Here is a 24,704-nt window from a genome sequence, read left to right on the forward strand (position 1 = left end):
ACTGCTAGTCATGTCCTGCGGTTCCTTGAGGAATTTTAAAAGCCCAGGTTTCAATCTCACTAAACATGGACCTGTGTGCACTCATTTACACTTCTGATTGGCTACATATATGGACTACTGCCAGCTGTGTGTTAGCAGCACTGAGCTTAGCCTGGTGTTATGCTGCTGATGCAGGCATTAAACCTTCCAGTTGCTAAGACATACTGGTAAGGAGTTACTGCCAGCCTGGTGTTAGCACTGAGCAAGTCTAGTGTTATACTGCTGGTGCAGGCATTAACCTTCCAGTGCAGTTGCTAACACTTACTGGTGAGGAGTTGATGAGGGGTTACTGTCACCCCTCTTTATACGCACTGAACAAGCCCAGCTGTGCTATCCCAATGCTAGCCAAGTTAGAAAGAATTTCTTGAGCCGTAGTATAGATTACAAAGTTATAAAAAACCACGGGAAACTTCCAAACTTGCCTCGGGATATTGTAGGAAGTTATTGAACTAAAAGTGTATTGTTACTTAAAGTATAGGTTGGAATGTCAATATTTTTATCCCAGTTTCTAGTTATCTAGACACATGTCTTTTATAAGTAAGTATGTTTCTGAACAATGATAACGTGGCCATATGGATGAGGATTTGGTATTTATTTTGGATTTTGAATTTATACAATTTTATCATGGCTTCCTACTTGAAAAATCAGTATGAAATAACACCATGCCATGCCATATTAATAAATATGTAAAAGATTTGTTATTGTACATACAATAATAAATATTTTTACATATTTCTTAGCTGTTTGCAAGATATTGAGTTACAAACACAGACTTTGTCAATGTAATTTCACATTGATTTTTCAAGTGGGAAGCCATGATAAAATTGTTTTAAATTAAAAATCCAAAATAAATACCACATCCTCACATTAATGATAATGATAATTCTAAATAAAACCTTTCAAGTGTCACTTTCTCGATATTTCTTGATATTTATGTATTCTATGAAGATTTTAGCTGTGGAAGTACACGTACACTGCTGTATCATGTTACATTTACCAAACAGCTTAAGAGTGTGACTTGCTTTCCAATGCTAGCATTACCACACTACATGCTTTGTTTGTTGTGTGTAACTAGAGTGGACAGTTAGTAATTCAGTCAAGTTAGTATAGCTAGGTGTGTTCATACCGTGTATACTCTGTAAAATATAGTAGGTGTCTTATCTGTTAATCTCTCATAGTTTGAAGCATAGTTACCCCCCCCCCCCCCACCACCACCACCACCACCACCACCCATAGTTAATAATACATGTATATAGTTAACCCCCATCAGTTGGAAACATAGTTACCCCCAGCCACCCACAGTTAATAATATAGTTAAGTCCTGCCCCCTCCAGTTGGAAACATAGTTACCCTCTCCTCATTTAGAAGCATAGCTAACCCCATCTCCCAGTTGGAAACATAGTTATCCCTTCTGCACCCCAACCCTCCACCCCCTTTGAAAACATAGTTAACCCCTCCACCCCTTCCATCCTAAGCTGGCCAATAAGGTCATATACAAACTATAAGTCTGTGTTCATCTAGTATAAAAAATGAAATGAACCATGATTTGAGGTTGTATAAGGGAGCTCGTATAACTTTTTGATGGCCAGGTTGACAATTCCAGGTTCTAGCATTAGTGTCATGAAGATTACAAAAGGATCGTTCTTTTGTTTAGGACAGCTTTTTTCATACAAGTAGCACTGCCAGACAGCTGTTTTATATACCTTGATTTTAATCCTAATTGAAATTGGACCTTTTAATGTGTTACTTGTACATGCAGATAGCAACATGCATAACCACAGAATTGGCCCACACTTGACAGAAACATATAGAGTATTTGTAATGATACAGCTTCATGGCCTGACATTGTTATGTATCTGTTAATGTCTAGACACAGATAAATCTAGACTATAAAACATGGTGCAGATAAGGCTAACACACAAAGTATAAAAGTGAAGTAGCTAAACGTAGACATAAAGTTATTTTTGTAGTCGCTATAAAATCCTACAACCTTGGGAGATACCTATCCCTGTAGTCCAAGCTAACATTGAAGTGTCTCATAAACATATTGTACACCTGAAGTGTCTTTGTTAACTTACACATCACAATATTGACTTGGATTGGAAGCGAGATACAACCTACATGTAGACTCTTTCACAGCCCTTTGTAGCTTCAATACTTGTCTTACTTTGGACATCAGTTGAACAGCTAGTTCAGTTCCCTAATATGGTGCTGACGCTCCTCAATCAAGACAAACCCATCATGTAAACCACTACCCTCTTTACGGTAGCATTATGCATTGCATCAGTACACTGGCTTAGTCTAGATGCCAATGTGGTATCGAATCATCTTCAGATTCAACCCAATACTTAGCCTCTACTAAGACTAGCAACAATGGACAAACTGCTCAACATGCTGGGTAAATTGGTGAAGTGACTGGCTTTGTCAGTTTGCCTGACATGTTGGGTATATTGTCTTTTAAAAAGATGAGAGAACATGGTACCTGGGGAATGGACAAGCCGTTCTACTAAAGAAACAGTGAAGGATGTGAGAGAGTCCCACTGCAAACAATTTGGTGAAAGCCAGTGAGGGCTCTGTGAGAGTCTAACTTCAACCATGTTCTTGATGTTTTGGAGGACAAAAAAAAATTTCATTTTTGCCAACTTTGCAATGTGTGACCTCTCCAAGTAGGAATGAATATCTTGTCCTTATCTGAAACAAACTAATACTAAACTAAGACATCAAGAAACATATATTTATCACCAGTGCAAAGCAAAATTGTCTGTTCCTGGTAAAACTTTTGACCAAGTTTGAAGACGTATATATTTGTTATATGTTGCTGTGAAGTTAGTTGCATTGTATATACATTATGCTGTCTCTTGCTTGATGTTCTAAACGACCATTGACAACTATTACAAACCAATTTGTAGCAAGAATAGTTTACCTTATCACCATGGCAACCTCAGTGTAAATTCAGACAACAGACAATAGTGTGGTACCAATGTCCTGATAGTTTACATTCAGAAGTCTGTTGGTTGTTTAGTGATGTGGAACATTTCAGTCACAGAAGTGAAATAGTAGTGAAATATGGAAAAGTATGATAAACCAATGCACGTATTGCAAATCTCACTGTACACACATTGGAATAACATTTACCCAGAAGTAAGGTAAAACTATGAAATCATATTTCCAGCCAGTGTTACTTCTCTACATGTAGGCTTCATGTGCGTACAGTGAGATTTATGATAGGGGTATTCTATCTGGAAGTTGTGATTCAGGCTCATTTTTGTATCACTCATCAGTAAAAACTTTTTTCAGCTTGAATACACCACATGTCCTTGTCATTACTTATGTTGGTTATTTTCTGCATCAATGTTGTTCCCATGTCAACGTCCTATTGTTAAATACACTGATTAATCTGTTCCTATGGCAACAACAGAATACACGTATGCTGAAATCATGCAAGCACAATTGATCTTGTTTATTTCCTTCCAAATGATTTTAATAATGACAAACTAACTACGACAATTTTCTTACAAAGAACATGGCCTCAATTTCATATGATTCTAAAAGGGGCAAATCACAATTCATGGAATGAAGTTTAATGTATAAACAGGTACATATAAAAGTAGTATTTCTTTGACTAAACAAGGAAAATATTGGGCAGTAATATCTAATTGTTCTATTGTTTCAAGCAACTTACTTGAATAGCTTTTCCAGCCGAGTAAAGGCATTTTCATAAACGATAGGTACTGGAGAGTTATTACATGATCTTTTTTTACATCACCTGCAATTACTTACAATTTCAGAGAAACATCAAAGTTGATCTTGTGTGCGTTTAATAATACATGTAGGGTGCTTTGCTGTGGGCCAATGCATTATGGGAGTCAGCAGAAATAATTTATTCATGGTTGAACAATGAATATTCATGAGATATGTTTTACATTGAAGGGAATAGGCACTTATGAGTCATAAAATAACTCAAAAGAACAAATAGTATGAAAATGTCTCTAAATCCTGGAGAATTGCTCCCATTTAAAATAATTTCCTGTCTAACTTGTCAGTATAAGAGTCTACACTAGAAGCAGGGCTCGAAATTAACGGTAGCCCCGTGTCATTTGGCTACCAATGTCTGTCTCTGGGCTACCAAATTATGTGAGTGGTAGCCCAATTGGGCTACTAAGTTTTGAATGAAACTGTGACACCCTGACTCCGACACCTTCCCGGGCCGGGGGCCTCCTAGGTCGCAGTCCTGTGGGACGTGTTCTCGCCAAAATTAGCGTCAAAATCTGTGCGTCTTTTCCAAATTTGCATCCACACTACATGTATATCAAATGTACACGAAATACATGTACACTGTACACGTCATTCTTCCGTTCATCGTATACACAGCTTGTACTTCCAAAATGTCACAACAAAACATTTATATGCAACAATATTCTGTATAGCGATTTAATGTTATCTTTCTGTACTTTCAATTTCCCATGGTTATCACTCTCTGGAAATCTGCTCTCCGGCCCGGGCCCTTCCGGTTCTTCTCGGAGTCGGAGTACAGTACACTCTCGGTACAGCACTGCTGCAGTAACTAAATTCCATAACATTAATGACAGCTTTAACTTTCAACTTGACAGAGACACAGTTGTAATGGTGTTGATAAAATTTTATGCTGATGAGAACTGTTAACTTGGTATACACCTACAGATTCGTTTATTCTTGAATGATGCCTAAAACATTCCGTGTGTAAACCACGCTCACGCAACCCCTGAGAGCATGCAGTGGTGAATGGTAAATTCACGTAATGCATTCGATCTAGTAGTAGTAGCAAAGCTAAAAAGAAAGTTGAAGTTTTAGTGAGAATGAAATGGTGACATGATGATTTGAATTTATCTGAGTGAAGTTTTCAGCATGGACCGTCTGCTGATGTGGTCTTAGACTCTATTTGATTATCTCTTCGCCCATGAATGGAAGGGGTTTTGCCGTAATGGCCGTCATGTATTGATACAAATCCTGTCTAACCCGTCTGTTAATAAGTAACCAATCACGTGGATAGATAATGATAACAGCACATAGTTTCTAAACTACCCAAGACGTAGTCTCCACATCAGGAAATGGCCATGGGGCTTATGAAACTGTTTATACGTTTTCCATACGTTGAATCATATTCAAATTTTACAGGTCTCACTGCACCAAGAGATTTAGATAATAATAATATAATAATAATAATCTTTATTTATACTGGATAGTTCTTTAAGCATTTAAACACTTGTCTCCCAAGAAGTCCAGTGGGGGCCATCCCTCATGGGTTCAGTGTTAATGCAGGAGGAAACCGGAGTACCCGGGGAAAACCTGCGTTGTTCGGTAGAGTCAAACTGAACGACACTCTTCTTACTTACAGCGGGGTAAATTTAATCGAACCCTGGATGGGGTTCGAACCCCGACTGCAGTGGTAAGAGGCAAGTGGTTTTAACCACTTGGCCACCGACAATAGTTACAAGTACGAACTGCGACTACTTGTTTTTTCTTCATTGCAATGATAACTGTACGTTGTAACAGTAAGCCTCATACGGTCCCTCTTTATGACACGTCCCCAGAGATACATACATGCAAAAAATTGCGTCCCCAATGTCAAATATGGCATGAAATACACACAAATAACGTGTTAACGTGACTCTTAAGTTATTCAATCAATCATCGAATTCAATACATCATATAGTTACATATATACACAGACACCACCATTAATTTAGGAATGAATGCATATGGGCTACCAGTCATTGCTCTCGGGCTACCAAATTTAAAAGATGGTAGCCCACCTGGGCTACCAAGAAAAAAAACTAATTTCGAGCCCTGAGAAGTTAGACATAAAGTTATTGTTATTTGTGTTCTTAGAGATTTGATGGCTAATATTTTGATGTTTTATTTGAATTACAGATTTCTAAGTAGCAACCATGGGTGATGAAGAAGAAAGAGCACGCCGTCGTGAAGAACGCAGGAAAAGGAGAGAAGCTGAAAAGTAAGTGTACAGGATTCAGATTTGATAACAAAATGTTTACAATTGTATCGACAAATATTTAGAATTTCTTGGAGAGAAGTAAAAGTACTTGTATGTAGTAATTGTTTTTTGTAACTTTTGGTATCCATAGTTTTAGAAACACAATACAAATGTTTATTATAATGGTGAAGTTTTGGAGGGAACTATTCCATCGTTTCAGGGATGGTGAAAAATGGAAGTGAAAGACAAATTCAAATTGTAGAGAAATGCAACCTGTGCTTATGTGTAGTACCCTTGTTTTGTTTTTTTGTTTCTAATCAGTACTTGTTTGTTTATGACTAATATCACCATGGTAACCATGTGAGATGCACTTCATTACTGTTTGACTGTAGAAATGAAACCACCAATGAACTACATGTAGTTTTGAAATTAATGTAATAATGTGTGTTTTTAGTACTTTAGATATTGTCATGTTTTTTACTACCGAGTTTTTTTGTGATTAAAATATTGTAGAAGTGTGTGTTTATCTAAAATACTTACAAACTGGTGGAATTGACATTGCATGTTTGTGGCATGGTTGTTTGTTTACTCCAGGGCGGCAGCAGCACAAAACGATAATGCCTCGTTAGATGCAGATCTCGAAGCCTTGAGGCTACGACGAGAAGAACGACGACGACAGCGAGAATTGTGCGTGCATGAGATTTTGTTAACCCACAATACAGTTTGTAGAGAGTTTTCTAAATTAATCTCTAGCTCTGTTTTGTCCTAACTTTGTCTTTCTCTGTTTTTTCCATGATTTACTCATCTTTTTGTTATCTGACTTACTGTTTCTGTTCTTTTCATTGCTCTACTGTCTTTCAATCTGTTACTATCATTTTCTTAACCCTTGTCCTTTAATTTCTGTCAATTTTCGTACTTTTCGATTCTTTTCAAATTATTTGTGCAGAAATAACTTCTTAAGACAGATAGTGTAAAGAATTGAAAAGATGTCACATACCCATTCAGTTTATATCAGGAGTACAAAATCAGCTTTAATCTTTAAACAACCTGTAGTTTCACACCTCAGAGGGCTTTTGTCACAAAAGTTTGAAATTTCAATATATCTGCAGTAACTGATCACAAAATTAGTTGTTAACATGTATCCAGGTTTTTGCATTAAAGTGACTTCAAAACACAATTAACTGCCACATAATGGCAAACACTACAACATGGACTCAGTGTTTGTCATTATAAATTATGCAGTTAATTGTGTTGCAGTTAATTGAAGTCCTAAAAGTGAATAAATTTATCAAAATGCTGAAGATTATTGATTGAACATATATTAATCCTGTGTCAAACTTGGTTTTGACTAATCCAAGATTCCCGGGATAAGATTCCAATTAAAAGTGGAATAATTCTGTTTGACTTATAGGGCAGCTGAGGAGAATGGTCCTGCTGAGGTAAGACTTCAAGATTCCATATTTGTTGTCATGTCCAGTTTTTATTACGTATACTGTTAGTAATAGAGAAGTTACCTTTATTGGAATCTAGTTTTTGAAGCATAGTAGATTCCAATGAGGTAACCTCACTATTACTACTATAAAACTATTCTACTAAGGAGTCCAGTGTAAATTTCTATTCTACTAAGGAGTCCAGTATGAATTTCTATTCTACTAAGGAGTCCAGTGTCAATTTCTATTCTCCGAAGTATAATGTTAACTGAAAAATTTGTCATTGTATACATTGTTTTTATCACTTGTTACTGGGTTAACAGGAGGACCAACAATGATGAAGTTTTCAGTCCAAGTGTAACAGTGTATTTTTCAGTTTTGGTTTGATAGTTAACCATGAAGTTGTGATTTCAATTGCTTGTATGTATTTGCAAATGTTCTCACTTCTAAGGTTGTCGTAAACTGTGCAGAATATCAGGTGAAGAAACATCTAAAATGCTCCACATAAAACTCAAAAGTACTCCACTTAATCTTCTCAGCTGTAACATTTCATTTGATGAACATCACTGCTTCCAAACTTGCAATGTTTTCCTGTGTAAACCTCCAAATGAAACATTACCGAAATCCACTGTTACACATATTTTGAATTTTTCTTTCTAACTAACTTTTTTACAGAGTTAAGAAAACATTTTACATTACATATGAGATTTTACATTTTTTAACACAATGTAAGGATTCTGATGTATGCATTAGGGTGTTATTTGTAATATATTTAGCATTATGTATGACACCACATTCACTGTTCATCCGGTATGAAGGAGAAACATGTCCAAGAGTTCCGTCACGCACTTCTGCAAAACGCCATGTACTTGAGGATGATTTGCAAGCTGGTTACGCATCAGACATTGTACATCTCGCGATTTTTGAAGATTGTCACAAAATTCAAATAAAAATAAAAATGGAATGATGTAACATTTGAAGTCATTTTGATTGCCTGGTGATATTTTTAGTTACTCACAAAACATACAGCATGTCCAAATATAGTCTTGCTATAACTGCAACCAAATTTGAATATTCAAATCAATGCTGGTAGTTAGCCAATGAGATGTTTGATTGTAATCACATGATATGAGCCAACCAATCGCATGTTTGTAGTATTTGAATGTGACAGTTTCTGGAATGCAGATTATTGTTATGTTTTTAAGCAACGCTTGATGAGTACGACAAGACAGATTTTGCATTTGTTTGTGTGAACGTCAGAAAGACAAAATAACTTTTTCAGCATTTGACAAATGTCGTTAGATAGTAATTCAAAACAGACATCAGAAAATCATGTTTCTTTGAAATGAATATCAAGTCATAGGGAAGTACAAATTTTGTGATAATGAAACTCAGATTCATCAAAATTTCGGAAATTAAGATTTCTAAAGAATATAAGAACAGGTAATTTGATGAACATAAACTTAAGAGCTTCAAGTCCATTTTATAGTCAGCTATGAAGGAAATGTACAATCAGAAAAAAATTGCAATGATTTGAGACAAAAAGTCTTAATCTTTTCATTAAAATATTGTCACAGACTTGATGACCATTTATTGAGGAATTTATGAGCCATCATCTGATTTTAATACACTGCAGTATTTGATGCTATTTCAAAGAAAAATTTTATAATAATATTAATCTGAAATAGAATCATATGGGTCCATTTTCCTGGCTCAAGCTAAGAAAGAAATTTTCATCACTTTGGTCACAGCTACTTGTAAATAACATCCGAGTCTTGAATATTTTCATAACAGTATGGACAATTTGCCTGTTGTTTTCAAAACTCTGACTTAATAATTGTACTGCTAACTGTGCCATTTACCATTATTTGATGAGATAGGACATAAATGGTTCTAGGTTGGAATGTACATGATTTTATGTTTTCTTTTATTTTGTTGTTCAACTAACCGTTAAACTAACCTGTGTTTGCACTAACCAACTAGCCTGTAGAAGACTATAGCACTCGGCGAAGACGGCGCAAAGAACGGGAAGCCGAGGAAGCTCGTCAAAGAGAGGAGGAAGAAGCCCGTAAAAGGGAGGAGGAGGAGGAGGCTCGTAGAAGAGAGGAGGAGGAAGCCCGTAAGAGAGAGGAGGAGGAAGAAGAAGCTCGTAGAAACGAGGAAGAAGAACGGCAACAGGCTGAGGTAGCAAAGTTGATGACAAATTTCTACTTTGGTCACCCATACATCTATCCTGTCATCTTTTTTCATCATCAACGCCACATCAACGTCACAACATCTTTTTTTTCAAATAAAGATTTTCTCGCACATGGTATCCTCTGTCTCCTTTCTCTACAATCCTTCGTCTGTCATCTCTATTTCGCTGTCATATTTTTCAGTAATTTATAATATAATTAAATGATATATTATAACATATTAAAGCCATGCTAGTTGTAAGTTGTTGCTGTTTGGTGTTAACTTTTTGTCCGTTAAAAATTGTTCTTACAGGAAATGATGAGAGCATTTTAGTTAAACTGCTGCCTGTTAAAAATATTGTTACATGTACATTAAGTGGTACTATCATTTTCATTTGTTAACTTACTATTTCAAAGAAAATGGCATTTTGAGAGCCAGTGCTCAAAAATATCAAAATATCACAAGTTTTATAAACTTCTGCGATACAAAAACTTGTATCAAATCATTTTAGAACAAACTTTATGTTGTCAAGAAAATTATACCTATTATTTCAGTTTAGTCGACACTTGATATTTTCATACTACCTTTGCACTAGTTGTCTAGAAATACTGCTGATCAGAACATCATTTTATCAGTGGTGGACTATTAAAACTGGCTTTGAAAGTGCCTAAAACTCTTATCCTTATCAGAATATCAAACATACAGATACAAAAACAAAAGCGGGTACCTCAGATGTAGATGTATGCGATGCTTTTATCAGTTTGTTTATGTCTGTGAAAGTTAGACATATTGTATACACTTTAGCTTTAATTTTCACATAGTACATGTTTAAGAACAGGCACTCCAGTATAGCAATGTTCTGTTCATGTAAAAGCTAGTGCATTGTGTGATTGCTATAGAAAGCACATTATCAGCAATTATATGATAACCAGTAAGTAATTGTGATTCTCAATATGTCAACAATAAATTTCAAACTGAGTTCAGGATAGCTATTAGTGATTCTCAATATTACATTAGCAGTAATTCTCAGATAATTATAAGTAATTCTGATTCTGAAATATGATAGCAATTCATTTCAAAATGAGTACAGGATAGCTATTAGTGATTCGCAAATAAAGCACATTAGCAGCAATTCCTATTCTTTATTGCCAATAAAGTTTAAACTGAGTACATGATAGCTATTAGTGATTCGCAAATAAAGCACATTAGCGCCAAATATCATTCTTTATCGGCAATAGATTTCAAACTGAGTACAGGATAGCTATTAGTAATTCTCAATATGACATTAACAGAAATGCTCAGAGAATAACACAGGTAATAATGATTTTCAAATATATCAAATTAGCTGTAGTTCTCTAAGAATAACCAAATAAGTAGCCGTGATTCTCAATTATATCACAGTCACGATAAAGTTCAGATGGCATATTCATTCATTTACATTTCAAATCAAGCATTTAAGCCAAGCATTTTTAAAGTGCAGCATTTTAGCAATAACTGTCCAATATATAGAACATTAATGCAGGTGATGAATATTGTCTTCACACCACTTGAGCGTTTTTAAAAGTTCAGTTTTTTTTCTACTTTGAGGTATTAATTTGTGATCATTTCACATAACCTCCAACCCACCCTCATGTCATATTACAACATGCTTCAACCATTCTGCATTGTGTATCTCCTTCAACTTTCTATCACCTTACCTATGATTATGATAAATGATATGGTTATTCCATTTACAAGTAAGGGAGGTTAACTCCCTATTAATTTAAGGGAGATCTTTTACTTTTTCTCATGCTTTGTAACACGTCGTAATATCATGACATACGTATTGTACGATGTATGTATGAGAACGTTGATGTGTAACACTCTCGAAATGCCTCACTTGTGTTATCGTTCAACATAGCTTACAATCTTTTGCTGTCAAACAATGCATTTTAATTTCTTTATCGTATAATTCTTTTATTTTCGCTTTCATGATTATTTAATTTAAACATTTTTTCTAAGTTTGCTTTATTGTTTATTAATAATCTTCATTTATTTTTCTTTGTGTTACTTCTGTTCTTTATCCCTGTCTTTGTCCCATTGTTTTTGTTATTCTATAATTTCCTTTCTCTGTTTGTCATGTCTTGTTTATTATCCTATTTTCTCCTCTTTGTGTATGTTCTTCCATCATTCTCATCACACCACAATTTCTGTCAAAATTTTTATCAACGCTATGTTGTGTTGTATAAATGGCAATCGTCTGCTTGTGTATCCATGGCAACCTAATCTCATCCTCTGAATAGGAGGAAGCTGCAGAGGAAGCCCCTGCAGAGGCCCCTGAGGAGGAGGCCCCTGCGGCGGTAGACGTAAGTAGGAGTGTGGCGTGTCCGCAAACCTTGCATCGCAACCACAGTGCGACTGTTTTGTCGATGTTGGTGAATGGTTCATTTGACCGCTCGCCTCGCCTTCCCCATGATTGATGTGGCTAACTTGTTTGTTGATTGTTTGATTTCTTTTTCCTCACCTAGTTGTAATATACCATGTCCACTTAAGCTACCCTAAGTAGTGTTAAAGTAAGATTGTGCATTCACAGTTTGTGCAACCAATGAGAATCCTGATTTTACATGCACCTGGTGAGATGACCATTGACCAATCAGCACAGGCTCATTTCCAAATATTTCCAAGCAACATCACCTGTGTACAAATTGTTCACTGCTAGCAGATAAGATTCAGCAAATACACCATCAACAACACACTGCTTGGTGTCCAGTTATTTAAAGTACCTTTAGATATTTGCACCGCTAACGTTAGACAAAATTCCACTGTCTAGGACTGTCAGCATAAAAATGTTATAAACGAAATGTGCTTTTAAGTTTTAAACCGGTGTCAATTATAATGAATTCTGTGTAGCAATAATGGTAATAAAAAGGTCGTCTCACCAGGTCATTGCAAGTGGAAAGCAAAGTTATAACCTTTTGATATAGGTCATTGGTCATGTCAGGTCATATAAGGTATTAAAAGGTCACTGGTCATGACCCTACCACAAGACAAGACCATGACACATGTTGAAGATGGTCATGATCTCAAGTCATTTTGTCTCAAATCATGACCTTCATGAAATTTGTTAATGGTCATGACCTTGCAATATTCATGTAAGGACACGACCTTTGCACATTTCCAAATAAGTCATGACCTTTGAAATTTATCAAAGGTCAATGATCTTAACATGTTTCAAGTGGCTATGATCTTCATACAGAAGTGTGTAAAAGGTCTCCTCTCGCCAATTTCTTATCAGGTCACGACCTTCATGAAATTGGTATGTCAAAGGTCAAATCTTTGTATCCATTGACTTTGGTAATAACATGACTAAATATGTGAAGGATCATGCTGTCACTATATCAGTCAGTTCATGAACTTCCAAAAACTACTGTGTCAAAGGTTAAATATTGTCTTCCCTTGTGCTGATGTGTCATCTGCTTTATAAGATTTTTTCTGACTTGAAGTTGTATGTTTTGTTTTGTTTTTCTTTAGGAACAGGCTGCACAAGATACTGCTGCAGCAGAGGCAGCAGCAGCAGAGGTAATAACAATTAAGTTTCCATGGCAACATAGTGCAGTGTGTTAAAACTCTAATTTGAAAGCATCAACATGAAAAACTTTTGTTGAAATTATAAGATATGAATAAACTTTAAAGCTCAGTGGTCATGTGCTGCATATCCTCTGGTGTGCATATGTTTTGGCATGTTTACAAACACGAGTCAGACACCAGTATTCAAAACCATATGTTTCAATGTAGTCAGTTAAAAAAGCAGATAAATGATGCCATTTTCTAGCAATTTTTATTCTCATGGCCGCTTGGATTAGACTTTTAAAAGGCTTCATGTTTGTAACACCTCTGTTCTAGCGTTCACACCAAGCTAAGGCAATATGCCATTGTGAATTTCACTGTATTCATGTGAAGCCGATAGAAATAATGTTAGCTGAAAGTTCGATACCGCACTTCTGGTCAGATGTATTCCGATGGGCTTCACACACGCACAGATTCATGGTGTACATTATTTTATATTAGACCATAAAGTTGTGCAATGTAACTGTCATCAACTGTATTGCAGCCCTTACCAAGGGTACTACCACAGGTGGTTTATTCTGACCCCTTGATTACTGACAACTTCATCTCTTTCAGGAACAAAGACAGAAGGAAGAAGCAGAAGCGGCAGCAGCAGCAGCAGCTGCAGCAGAAGAAGAGGTAACTATAGCTTACCTTTTCTAATGTAACTGCAGCTAAAACAGGAAAGATTCACCTGCAGACTGTCTGTAACATATACATTTACATCATCATTGATCATTTGACAAGTTGATGTTGTTAGATTTGACAGATAACAACACTTTTACTGCTAAAGACAGTACTCCTTCCGAATCGCAATCCTGTGTTCAACAGTAAATTGCTCTTCTCTAGCAAGGAGAACGGCAGCCTCAACTTGCCAAATAATCAGCTTTGATCATGTATATTATGTACAGTCTTCTGGCAAGCTCATCCTGTTGCTGTAACTGTTTTTTGTTAACCTTTTAGTTCTTACCTATCTCCGAAATTTCTCTAAATTGTAAAATTTTGCTCCCCTATTATTCATTGTCAAAATCCCCATCATGAAATTTGTATTGATAACTGTAACCATATTTCATATGTCATTTCTCGTCACTCTTAACAAACTGTTGCTCCCAGTTTGACGAATGAAAGGGGGGGGGGGGGGGGTAAATAGGCAAGTTGTGTATGTATTACATGACACGCTATGTGTGTGCAAATATTTTGTTCAGTTAAAATAAAGCGTGTAAAATTGAGATGTTCAAATTATTAGGTTTTTCAGCCATGTCTAGCCATGAGTTTGAAGTTTTAAAAATCTGATTTTAGGCCTTTGTTCTTACAAAACAGTATGTGGTTATCATTTTTTACATGGGGACAGAAAACCATGAATATTATTTTATAAACCTATCCCTACAAAGTCAGACATAACTAGTAAACCTTTTGTACAGATAAGTATTCATAATTTCGGAGATAGATGCATGTGGCTTCAATAGCCATGTTTTAAATTTGGTTCAAAAACTTGGTCCAAAACCAGTATATATGCATGTAATAAAAAGTGTGCTATAATGTGTACTATTGAAAATTTGCTCCGTTAGGGAGGTGGTGTAGTTCTCTCTTATACCTGTAAGTCTTGAGTTTCAAATGACCTTATCCACAAAAAATGAATTTGAGAACAAAAGTATGGATTAAGCATGTAAAGGTGTTGTGATATAACTTTGTAATTTTTGGAAATATGAGGTACTAAGTCAATACTATGGGAAAATAACTAACTGGTACTAAGTCAGTACTTTGGGAAAATAACTGGTACTAAGTCAGTTATTTGGGCAAATAGCTGGTACCGAGTTAGTAATATGGAGAAATAACTGGTACCAAGTCTGCAATTTGGGGAAATAGCTGGTACTAAGTCAGGAATTTGGGCAATAATTGATATTGAGTCAGTAATTTTAGCAAATGACTGGTACTAAGTCAGTAATTTGGGCAAATGACTGGTATTGAGTCAGTAATTTGAATAAATAACTGGTATTGAATCAGCATTTTGGGCAAATGACTAGTATTGAGTCAGTAATTTGGGCAAATGACTGGTACTGAGTAAGTAATTTGGGCAAATGAATGGTATTGAGTCAGTAATTTAAGCAAATAACTGGGTCTACGTCAGTAATTTGGGCAAATGACTGGTATTAAGTCAGTAATTTGAGCAAATAACTGATATTGAGTCAGTAATTTGAGCAAATAACTGGTACTGAATCAGTATTTTGGGCAAATGACTGGTACTGAGTCAGTGATTTTGGCAAATGACTGGTACTAAGTCAGTAATTTGGGCAAATGACTGGTATAGAGTCAGTAATTGTAAGAAATAGTAAATATTAAAGTTTGTTTTGCACAATACTCCAGTACATGTATCATTACCAGTTATCTTTCAGTGTTTTTGTTAAGTTCTCAAATTCATTTTGTAACAATTCTGCTGTGAGATTAATCTACCAGAGTTAAAAATGGCAAAAGCTGAGTGATAAGCTTTATCCCTTGAAGTGAAATACTTGTATAACCTTGTTCAGACTTCAAATAATGTTAATATAATGTTGAAGTATGCTTTCAATGGCATTTTTCAACTTCTTGAAAAAACCTACTCAGATGCAAAAAAAGTCAATGATTCATGTAATTTTCATACTGTCTTACTACTGTTTAAAATTGTCTGCTGGCATTATGAGTACAGTTGATGGCATAATAGCAGGTTCCTTGACGTTTTAGCATTCATATACTAAATTATAACATTGAATCCCACCTATGCCCCATAAAATACCAAGTTTGCATTCTTCACGTCGCAAATGATGATATAATATAATTCAGTTAGTTGCATACCACAAGTTCATTTTAATCTACAGCAAAAAATAACTCACCAAAATGTATAAACTCAGCTTATGCCCCTCAAACAACTTTCTGAACAGCCTAGCTCGTTGAAAAACTAAACTATAGAGTGAATATATAACTCCTTCCTTTAGATGTTTGTTTGTTTGTATGTATGTGTGGAATTCTTTCTTCCTTCTAATACATTTCTACCCTTTATTACTAACTGCATTGTTGATCATGGAGTTCTGTTCCATTTGTTCCTACAGTGGTAAGTTGCTCCTTCCTTCATCTTCCCTTCCTTTATTCTAGATTTAGCCATACCTTTTCTGTGGTTAATCATTTTAATGTTTTGACCAAGAGTCTGTAACAATCTCTGTGTGTATTCTAATGTGTGAATGTCAAGATTCAGGGGAAACCTGTTGACAAATTTTCACATTAACTGAATTGATTCCCATTATAATAAGTTTTTACTAGTTTACATAAAAAAGTATTGACCATGCTTCACATCTTTGAAAGATTGATAACAGATTAAAGTTGAATATGAATGTAAATTTCCAATTAGTACATAGCTACCATCTGAATCCCCACATACATCTTTTATGTCATGGTTTTACATCCCGGTCATGTGACCCAAACATTTCACATGTTGCCGCAATTTTACTTCCTAAAGTCATGTGACCCAAACATTTCACACAAGTTGTGGTTATACTTCCTATAGTCACATAATCCACAGAGTTGTTATGCCGCAGTTTTACTTCCTAGCCATATGACCCCACTTTTACCTTGTTGTGGTTTTACTTTCACCAGTATAACTACATGTAAATGTCCATGAAATTACACAGACTCCTGGATTTTTAGAGGTCAAACTCCAGGAGACATTTTCTCATAGTAACAGTGTTGATGGCATCATATATTCAAATAAATGCTATGTATTTCTGAGAAGTTTACATTCCAAATGATAACTACCAGCAAATTATTATATAACCAACATAATTATGATCATGTGGCATCTCTGTGTGTAAGCCAATAACTGTAGAACAGTTAACACTATGAAGGGGGTGTGGCAATGATTGGTTAGGGACACTGCTTTGTTTAAATCACAATGTTCTGCCATTAACTGATGCTGCCATGCAGCTTTCAACATATTACAATGCATGACAGAGCTGGTACTAGTTTCTATTATGTGTTAGCATGACTCAGCACTTTTACTGGGCAGGATGCCTGCCTTCGTTATTCATTCTTTGTTTTGTATTCTTTTCTCTTCTGCCCACTAGCATCATTTTTCTGGCTTTATTGCAGGTGCTTTTCTTTGTATAAGTTTCTTGTCACTTTAGTCTCACAACCTTTTCTTTCAGTTTCTGTTTTGTTTCCTAACAGCTTAAACTTTGCCAACTACTCGTACCCACTACTCAAGCCACTGTCCATTACACTGTACATCACTTTCATGACACCTTACATGGGGTGCCTGTCCTTTCCTCTATCTATCTATCTATCTCTCTAACTATCTATCTGTCTGTCAACCCATCTATCTAGCTAGCTATCTGTCTATCTATTTGCTTATCAGCCAAATACCCTCCAAAGCACCATAGTTCACTCAGTAATTTTCACTGGCTTTGAACTGTACTTTGCAAAATTTCAAATTTATCATTGCATGCATTTTTGTTGAATTTCAATTTCACTATAAAGCATTATCAATCCAATTAAAAGTATCAGTAGGCCTGTATTATTACAAGATATAACTTGTTTAAATCTAGTTTCTTCAAAAAAGCTTACATACTATTCGGAAGTTTCTGCCATTTTGTTCCCAGTTTCTAAAGATATAACATATGCGTAGTCTTTTTTTAAAAATGTGTCCACTTAAAGTATTATTTTGCCATATATAGATAGAGAGTTCTGGTTGTATAGCTTTTAATTTGTGAAGTCAAAGTTTATTAAGTGTAAGGAAAGTGAACAGTTTCACTTATAGACTAACAGAAATCATGTACCCAAACAAAATAACAGGTTTCCCTAAGTATCTAGAAATAATAACTTCATGTATGCTAACATCAATAGACTCTTGAAGTTTTACAATTGTATATTAAACCAAAACTAAAATATTGACCACAGAGACAGGGATCCACGTACTTACCATACAGTGTTCTCCCAGACAATAGGAAATATATCAGTCCTTGGTGGTGTTTGATCACTAAAAATAGATTGTTGCATAATGAAATCAAAGTGGCAAATCAGAGTTGAAATAATACAATTCCTGTCACATCTATTCAGTGAGAAATCAGTTGAAAATTTACAGGTTTTGTACTTCCGTTAATTGGAAGACAAAAATTAGTTTGGAGTTCAGTTTTCTGTAGAATTATTTGTGCCATGTGGAAAGTAACTTGATTCATTTCTCAGTCATGGTTATCATAGTGAATGACAGAGCTACGATGGTAGATAATATTGGATAGTTTAATGGTTCAGTGTCATCTTTTCTTTAAAGTGTCCCTGTGGATGATAAAGAAGACATCTGTGAATCATTTGTGCATATTGTTTAAGTACAGAGCTCAGTCAGTTACTCATGATAATGTGACAGCTTGTCAAGTGAAATAATTTGAGAAGATTTCCATGTGTCGACAAAGTTATCTAAAAGTAAACGGTAATGCAAATTTCTGGACTGTCTATTAGTAAAGAGCAAGTCTAGAGGAGAACACTGCTTACACGAACACATTCATCTCTTTATTCTTTTCTTTCTCTCTAGTTTGTCTTACAAAGTAAGACAGGCCGATGTCTTGTGTCATAATTTCTTGATTTCTTTATGCAGAGAAAGAAGAAGGAGGCCGAGGCAAAGGCAAAAGCGGCAGCATCAGCAGGAGATGAAGGTGGTCCTAAAAAGAAAATAGGAAAACTGCGTAGGCTTGACATTAAGGTTGGTGTTGTAGCTCCACGTCACTGTTGGCAGTTGCTTCTTCCAACACTGCCTACTCTACTCTGCGTTACCTTGGCGACTAAGTCTCTATCAATCCCCATCACTCGCATAAACCGAAAGTCATAAATATGGTGATCACGAGGTCAGATGTAGATGAAACAATTTGTAGTCACATAAAACCATTCCGTCTTTCTGATTTTAGTTCCCACACTCTTGCATTGTTTGTTTCTTTTGTTTAAGGGAGGGAGGTCCACCATTTATTTAGTAATTCAAACACACGCACTGTATTTTCATAATCAGAAATTTGAAATTTCCCTCTCCACAAAACATCATACTATTTAAGTTTCCTCCTGATTCAAACTTTTTTGTATTCCCGTTGCACTAGCCCTTAACTGTACTGGTTAATATACAAGATATGCTAACCTACTCATTACTCATACCTATACAAAAGACGAAAAACATGCATGCCTATAACCCAGTGCAAACCTTGTTCCCATAGTGAAAATAAATCCTTCATACCTCCCCTACCTCCCTCCCTCCTATTGTGCGAGTTCAGTGGTTGGTTGGTTGGAAAATGGTTGCTTCTAGCAGTTTTCTCTTTTTCAAAATTTTTATCAGTAAATTATTCATTTTTCACCAATGATTGCTTTCCAAGTTTGTTTTCCTGGCAAGCACTGTAAAATTGTTTCAAGTTCAAAGAAATTCTTTCATTCTGTCAAGACATCCATTTCTGTGTGTGTGGGCTTTCCAAATTTCTAACATTCAAAAGATGGTAACTTCCCTTTTTTGCTGCATTTTTGCTATATCTTCCAAACCATTTTTTTGGCTTGTTCAAGAATTTTGAACTGAATTTCGACAGTGGACAAAGTCATTCACATAAGAAGCCTACTGTACAAGTATTTTCCCTTCTGCAAATTTTGGCTGTGGACCTCCCTTCCTCCTTTTACAAGATAAGCTATATCGTAACATACAATTTACAAACAAACAAACATTCAAGGGTTTGGGTGATATCTCAAGATGAAGTGGTTTCTTTGTGAATGACCTTGTATCTCTGATCTAACCTTTGACCTCTGGTCTAACCTTTGACCTTCGGTCAAGATATCACAGAGGCAAAGGCTTATTCAAGTATGATTTACTCTTTTATTTAGAAACAAATGATGAAAAAAGCACAGGAAGGCCTACAGCAAGAAGCTGAGGAGCGTGAAGCTGAAAAGAAGAAATTCCTTGAAGACAATCTGGACTCAATAGACGATCTTGAATATAAGGACAGAGATGAACTCATGGAATTTGTCAAGAAGCTTCACGAGAAGATATCCAAGTTTGAAGGAGATAAATATGATCTACAACTTGTCATTAGTAAAAACGACCTGCAGGTTTGTCGTCTTTTGATGTGTACTTCTCAAAATCTTATAGTCATAAAATTGTCATACCAAAATATAGGGTTTGATTAGAGGTGATTCCCCAATATTTTCCTTTGTTCAGCCAATGAAAATACAAGTGACCTAAGGGATCCTTGTCACTATGAGTAGCTAGACTACTAGTGAGAAAACCCTTTCCTATACTATATTACTATATTTTTTGACTTGGAAATACAATGTCAAAGAACATATACTAAGTTTTTGTGTTTGAAACTCAATTGATTGCAAAAAGCTACAAAGTGTGTGGAAAGTTTGTTGTTGTATGTACAATAACAACCATTTTACACATTTTTCAATGTTTTGCAATTTATTTAGTGACAAAGAAGGACTTGATATATGTTCTTTCACATTGTGTTTCCAGGTAGAGAATTATAGAAGAGATGTTTTATCAATTAAAATGCCAAGATAAATAACTATTTTTCATCCATATGGCCACCTTAACAAAATTCTTACTTTAAAAAAAGCTCTGACAATGTTTCACCCTTTTTGCAGAGCATAAATATATACATACATAATAAGTATATCCATTCAATAATGGACATGTTAATAATATAATGTCCTCCTGCTCATGTTATCCTTGTAGATTGAAGACCTTAAATCTAGAGTAAATGAAGCCAGAGGAAAATTGTAAGTATTCCCTTATAAATGGCTTTTAGCATGTGTATGCAGTACCATAATATGTGTTGACAAACATAGAAGAAAGGAGCTAGTGTTATACAGGTATACAGGTATACAGGTACAATTCTGATTATAGGCCTTATTTAGGCCTCTGATATCAGATCATGTTAAATTAAAGTCTTGTCAGTGCGTATGCTAGCATAGTCTTCAAATTTAAATTTCATTTGCAAGTCCTTCCCAGTGTCTATCTAAACGTCTCTCAAAATTATATACATTTGGTGCATCAACCACATGATTGGGAAGACTATTCCATTGGTTTATACTTCTATGTACAAAAGAAAATTTCCTAATATCCAGCCTAGTATGGACTTTGTACAGTTTATATTGATGCCCTCTAGTGTCACAATGTCTGGTCTTGAGAAAATCAGTCACTCTAGTGTCATATTCATAGTTATGAATATGTTATGTTATTATATAGTATGTGTAGGTGTGATAACAGTCACATTTCCAGCCTCAGATTTATTCATGAGTTGGTGTGACAAGTCACATCTCCAGAATCAGAACCATTCTGTTAACGTAGAAGACCTGTGAAATATTAGCCAAACATAGAGTATTGCAAGGATTTGCAGAAGTTTGTATGTATTTCAACAAGTGAACCATATTACTACAGTGTTTAGAAAGGTAGTGCCGACTTGGTGTATGTATATTAATGATATTATGTAATGTTCCCCACAGCATCAAACCTACTTTGAAGAAAGTTAGTCGTACGGACAAATTAGTCGAAAAGACAGAAGAAAAGAAAGGCATTGATGTTCAACTCAAGAGAGTTGAAAGGAAATCAGCCTCTGCTGAATTAGGAGAGGAAGAAGCCGATGTAAGTTACTTCTACTGACAACTCATATTATAGTGTTCTTTCATGAAATGGTTTCAGAGACCAAAAATATGTTTTGTAATAGCATTTTAAGTTACTCTTACCCACTACTCACACATTATAGTGTTTCACAAACCGAAAACACCTTTTGTACTAGCCATTTAAGTTTCTCCTGCCCAGTTATCAATACAGTGTTATGTCAAGAATTGTTTTCATCAGAAGGTTTCAAAGATGATAATACCTCATATACTAGCTAGTTAGAGACCAGAAAGGAGAATCTGGAGGCTAATCTGGTAACATTTCCACAGAAAATGAAGTAATTTAGAGTAAGATTTTGATATTATCAAGAGAGCAAGTCGATTTTACAAGAGAAATTCATGTCCTTGTTATATTTGATGACTGCCACTATACATGTATCTTAACGTTTGTACTCCTTTGCAAGTTGAGCAAACCATTTGCCAAGCAGTAGAACATATGTACAAAAGTATATTGGAAAGTAGCTACACGTTATGTCATCAAATTATTTGTTTAGTTTGTCAAAGAGCAAAGCTGCAGCTCATCCCATCACCAGTGACGATGAGATATGTAGAATATATTGTACATGTTTCCAAGAATCAGTACGACTGTAACATATGGTTACTTTAGAATGGTAATTTAAAAACGAATGTGACATGCAATCATTGCCTGATCCAGGTCCATAGCAGACAGATTGTAATATCACATTCATTTCTAAATTACAATATCAAAGTAACTATATTTTACTGTCCTAGAGGAAAGTATGTTTTCACGAAGCAGAATAACATGATAATTCTTCATTTGAAAGTTTCATACACTAAAATGAGAAAGAAAAACTATAAACTAACAAACTGCCAGATTCAGTTCATATGCTAATTTAATGTATTTCACTTTGTCTATTTAATTGTTCAACGTTTAATGGGTTTTTCTGCTCTCCTTTACAGGACAAAGTTGATCTCCGTGCACAACTGAAGAAAGTTGAAAAATAAAATCTGTTATATGTATCTATAGTAAGTTTCTTTTAATATGTTCCTTGTAAGAATTCTGATTGATTATAATTTAAGAAAATATGTGCTTATAAAAACCCCAGATAATTCATACATGTTTACATTTGGAGGATAATTTGTCTTTAGATAATTCTTTAAAATTCATCTTGATAATCATTTGTATACCACAATTTCTTAAGAGATGTACCATTACTGTTTCTGTCTGTTATTCAGAACATATGCTGTTAAATTTATGACATCATGAACATACAACCACACTTGTGCAACATACACAGTAAACTCAGTGTTTTTGTTAGGACAGTTAAATCTACTGGAGTTCCAGTGTCATTTTGCCAGGGTTCCCAAACAAAATTACCATAGATTCTAAGGGGAAACACTGCCAATTTTACCCCTTTCTCCATTTCTGTTACCAAGGTTCCCCAACCTTAGCAAAAACACTGATACTAGTATATTTTGAATAGTTGAAATATTGGCCATTCTGGCTAAAATTATTTTGAATAAAAATGAAGTGAGCAATAATAATGTAGGTGCAAATATAGAGTCATGTACAGGAATGGAGAGTGGATATTGGAGGGTATGTGCTGGTAGTAATACAGTAGTATTTGTTATTTCTACCATCATATTGCCTTAGATTTTTCTCTGAATACATTATGTCCTCAAGTTGAACAAAAAGGGGCACCAATGAAAATCTATACAATGTGTTTGTATCCTGCCATATAGTAATCTGGGAATGATTTTCCTCGGATGTATTACATTCACTAAATTTGACTACTTACAACAATTTTTCATTGATTGTACAGTATATTTCTTATGACTATTTTTGCAACCTTTCATATTCTTCCAAAATTATCTCAAACTTCTGACAGTGTTGAATTAATTGTGTAAAATCTTTTGTTGTCGGTATTTGGAACTCTTCATACAACTACTCACAGCCATTACAGTTTTTCAATGAAAACACAAAGTTCCTTGTTTAATTAACAGATTATTTTTGTTGCTTTTTTCAGCTTTCTGTGCATTTCTGGGGCATCTTACTACTTTGTCGTCCATCCAGTCAACAGCTACTTAACTCTGCAATATTTATCAAATCCATGAAAAAAGACACCTGTGGTGACCCAGCTTTATTCACCAAGAAGAAGACGGATCACTGTACAACATTTTATGAGCTTAGGGAGTTCATAGTAGATGTAGAATTTAGGCAGTACATTGCAATACATATTCTGACAAGGAGGACAGAACTTGGTAGTTCACCTGCAGCAAAAAAAAATGCAGCTCCCAAATATTTAAAAGTAGAATTTTTTAAAACTGTAGAATTTTTATGCATTTTTTTTAAATATGCAGTCTAAAGTAGATGATTTGTTCAAACCAAAGATTGTAACTCTGAAAGTAACCCACCTTTTGTAATCAAGGATTCGTCCATTCAAAACGACATTAGATGAATTTTTAGACACAGATTCAGCACATCTACATAAATATGTCTTGCCAGTTACTAGAGAATTTTTTTATTCCATTTTGACAATATTTTCAATGGTTTTAGATGAGCATATGTCATCAGTTGCTGTCTCTCCTAATTCCACATACTGAATAAATAGCTGTAAAATGCAAAAACCAATTTTGTGCTGCCGTCTTCAATGTGATTTTTATTCAATTTTGTTCGATATATGTGCGAGTGGTTATGTTGGGGGTGTTATAAAATGCATGTTCCCATCTAGAACCATTGCCTGCATTTGCATTCTCTTTCCTAATATCAAAATCTAACATAATTAATTAATAGATGTCATTTCATCATCAAAATTGTACTTAACCAGGTTTGATCACCCAGTAATACTACAAAGTGCTTTTTATTCAAAAATTATTAT

The 24,704-nt window shown here is 35.1% G+C and overlaps 1 protein-coding gene across 10 annotated transcripts in view; it reads left to right on the top strand.

Annotated features, from left to right (window-relative positions):
• The window catches only part of LOC144448710 (troponin I 2-like), a 43,293-nt gene extending 18,836 nt beyond the window's left edge, over positions 1-24,457 (top strand). For 2 of the 10 annotated variants that reach the window (XM_078138999.1, XM_078139000.1), the window contains exons 2-14: positions 5,950-6,031; positions 6,605-6,697; positions 7,422-7,449; positions 9,424-9,624; positions 11,898-11,960; positions 13,126-13,173; positions 13,777-13,839; positions 18,815-18,919; positions 20,068-20,292; positions 20,921-20,964; positions 21,691-21,829; positions 22,786-22,851; positions 23,853-24,457. In XM_078138999.1, coding sequence (XP_077995125.1) covers positions 5,967-6,031; positions 6,605-6,697; positions 7,422-7,449; positions 9,424-9,624; positions 11,898-11,960; positions 13,126-13,173; positions 13,777-13,839; positions 18,815-18,919; positions 20,068-20,292; positions 20,921-20,964; positions 21,691-21,829; positions 22,786-22,830 — 1,119 coding nt within the window. In that variant the 5' untranslated portion in view covers positions 5,950-5,966 and the 3' untranslated portion in view covers positions 22,831-22,851; positions 23,853-24,457. The remainder of the gene's footprint in view (positions 1-5,949; positions 6,032-6,604; positions 6,698-7,421; positions 7,450-9,423; positions 9,625-11,897; positions 11,961-13,125; positions 13,174-13,776; positions 13,840-18,814; positions 18,920-20,067; positions 20,293-20,920; positions 20,965-21,690; positions 21,830-22,785; positions 22,852-23,852) is intronic. The other 8 variants (XM_078139002.1, XM_078139003.1, XM_078139007.1 and 5 more) reach the window with 6 other exon arrangements.
• Positions 24,458-24,704: the final 247 nt, after the last annotated feature.

Source organism: Glandiceps talaboti, chromosome 17, assembly GCF_964340395.1.
Source record: "Glandiceps talaboti chromosome 17, keGlaTala1.1, whole genome shotgun sequence".
In the NCBI taxonomy this organism is placed as follows: domain Eukaryota; kingdom Metazoa; phylum Hemichordata; class Enteropneusta; family Spengelidae; genus Glandiceps; species Glandiceps talaboti.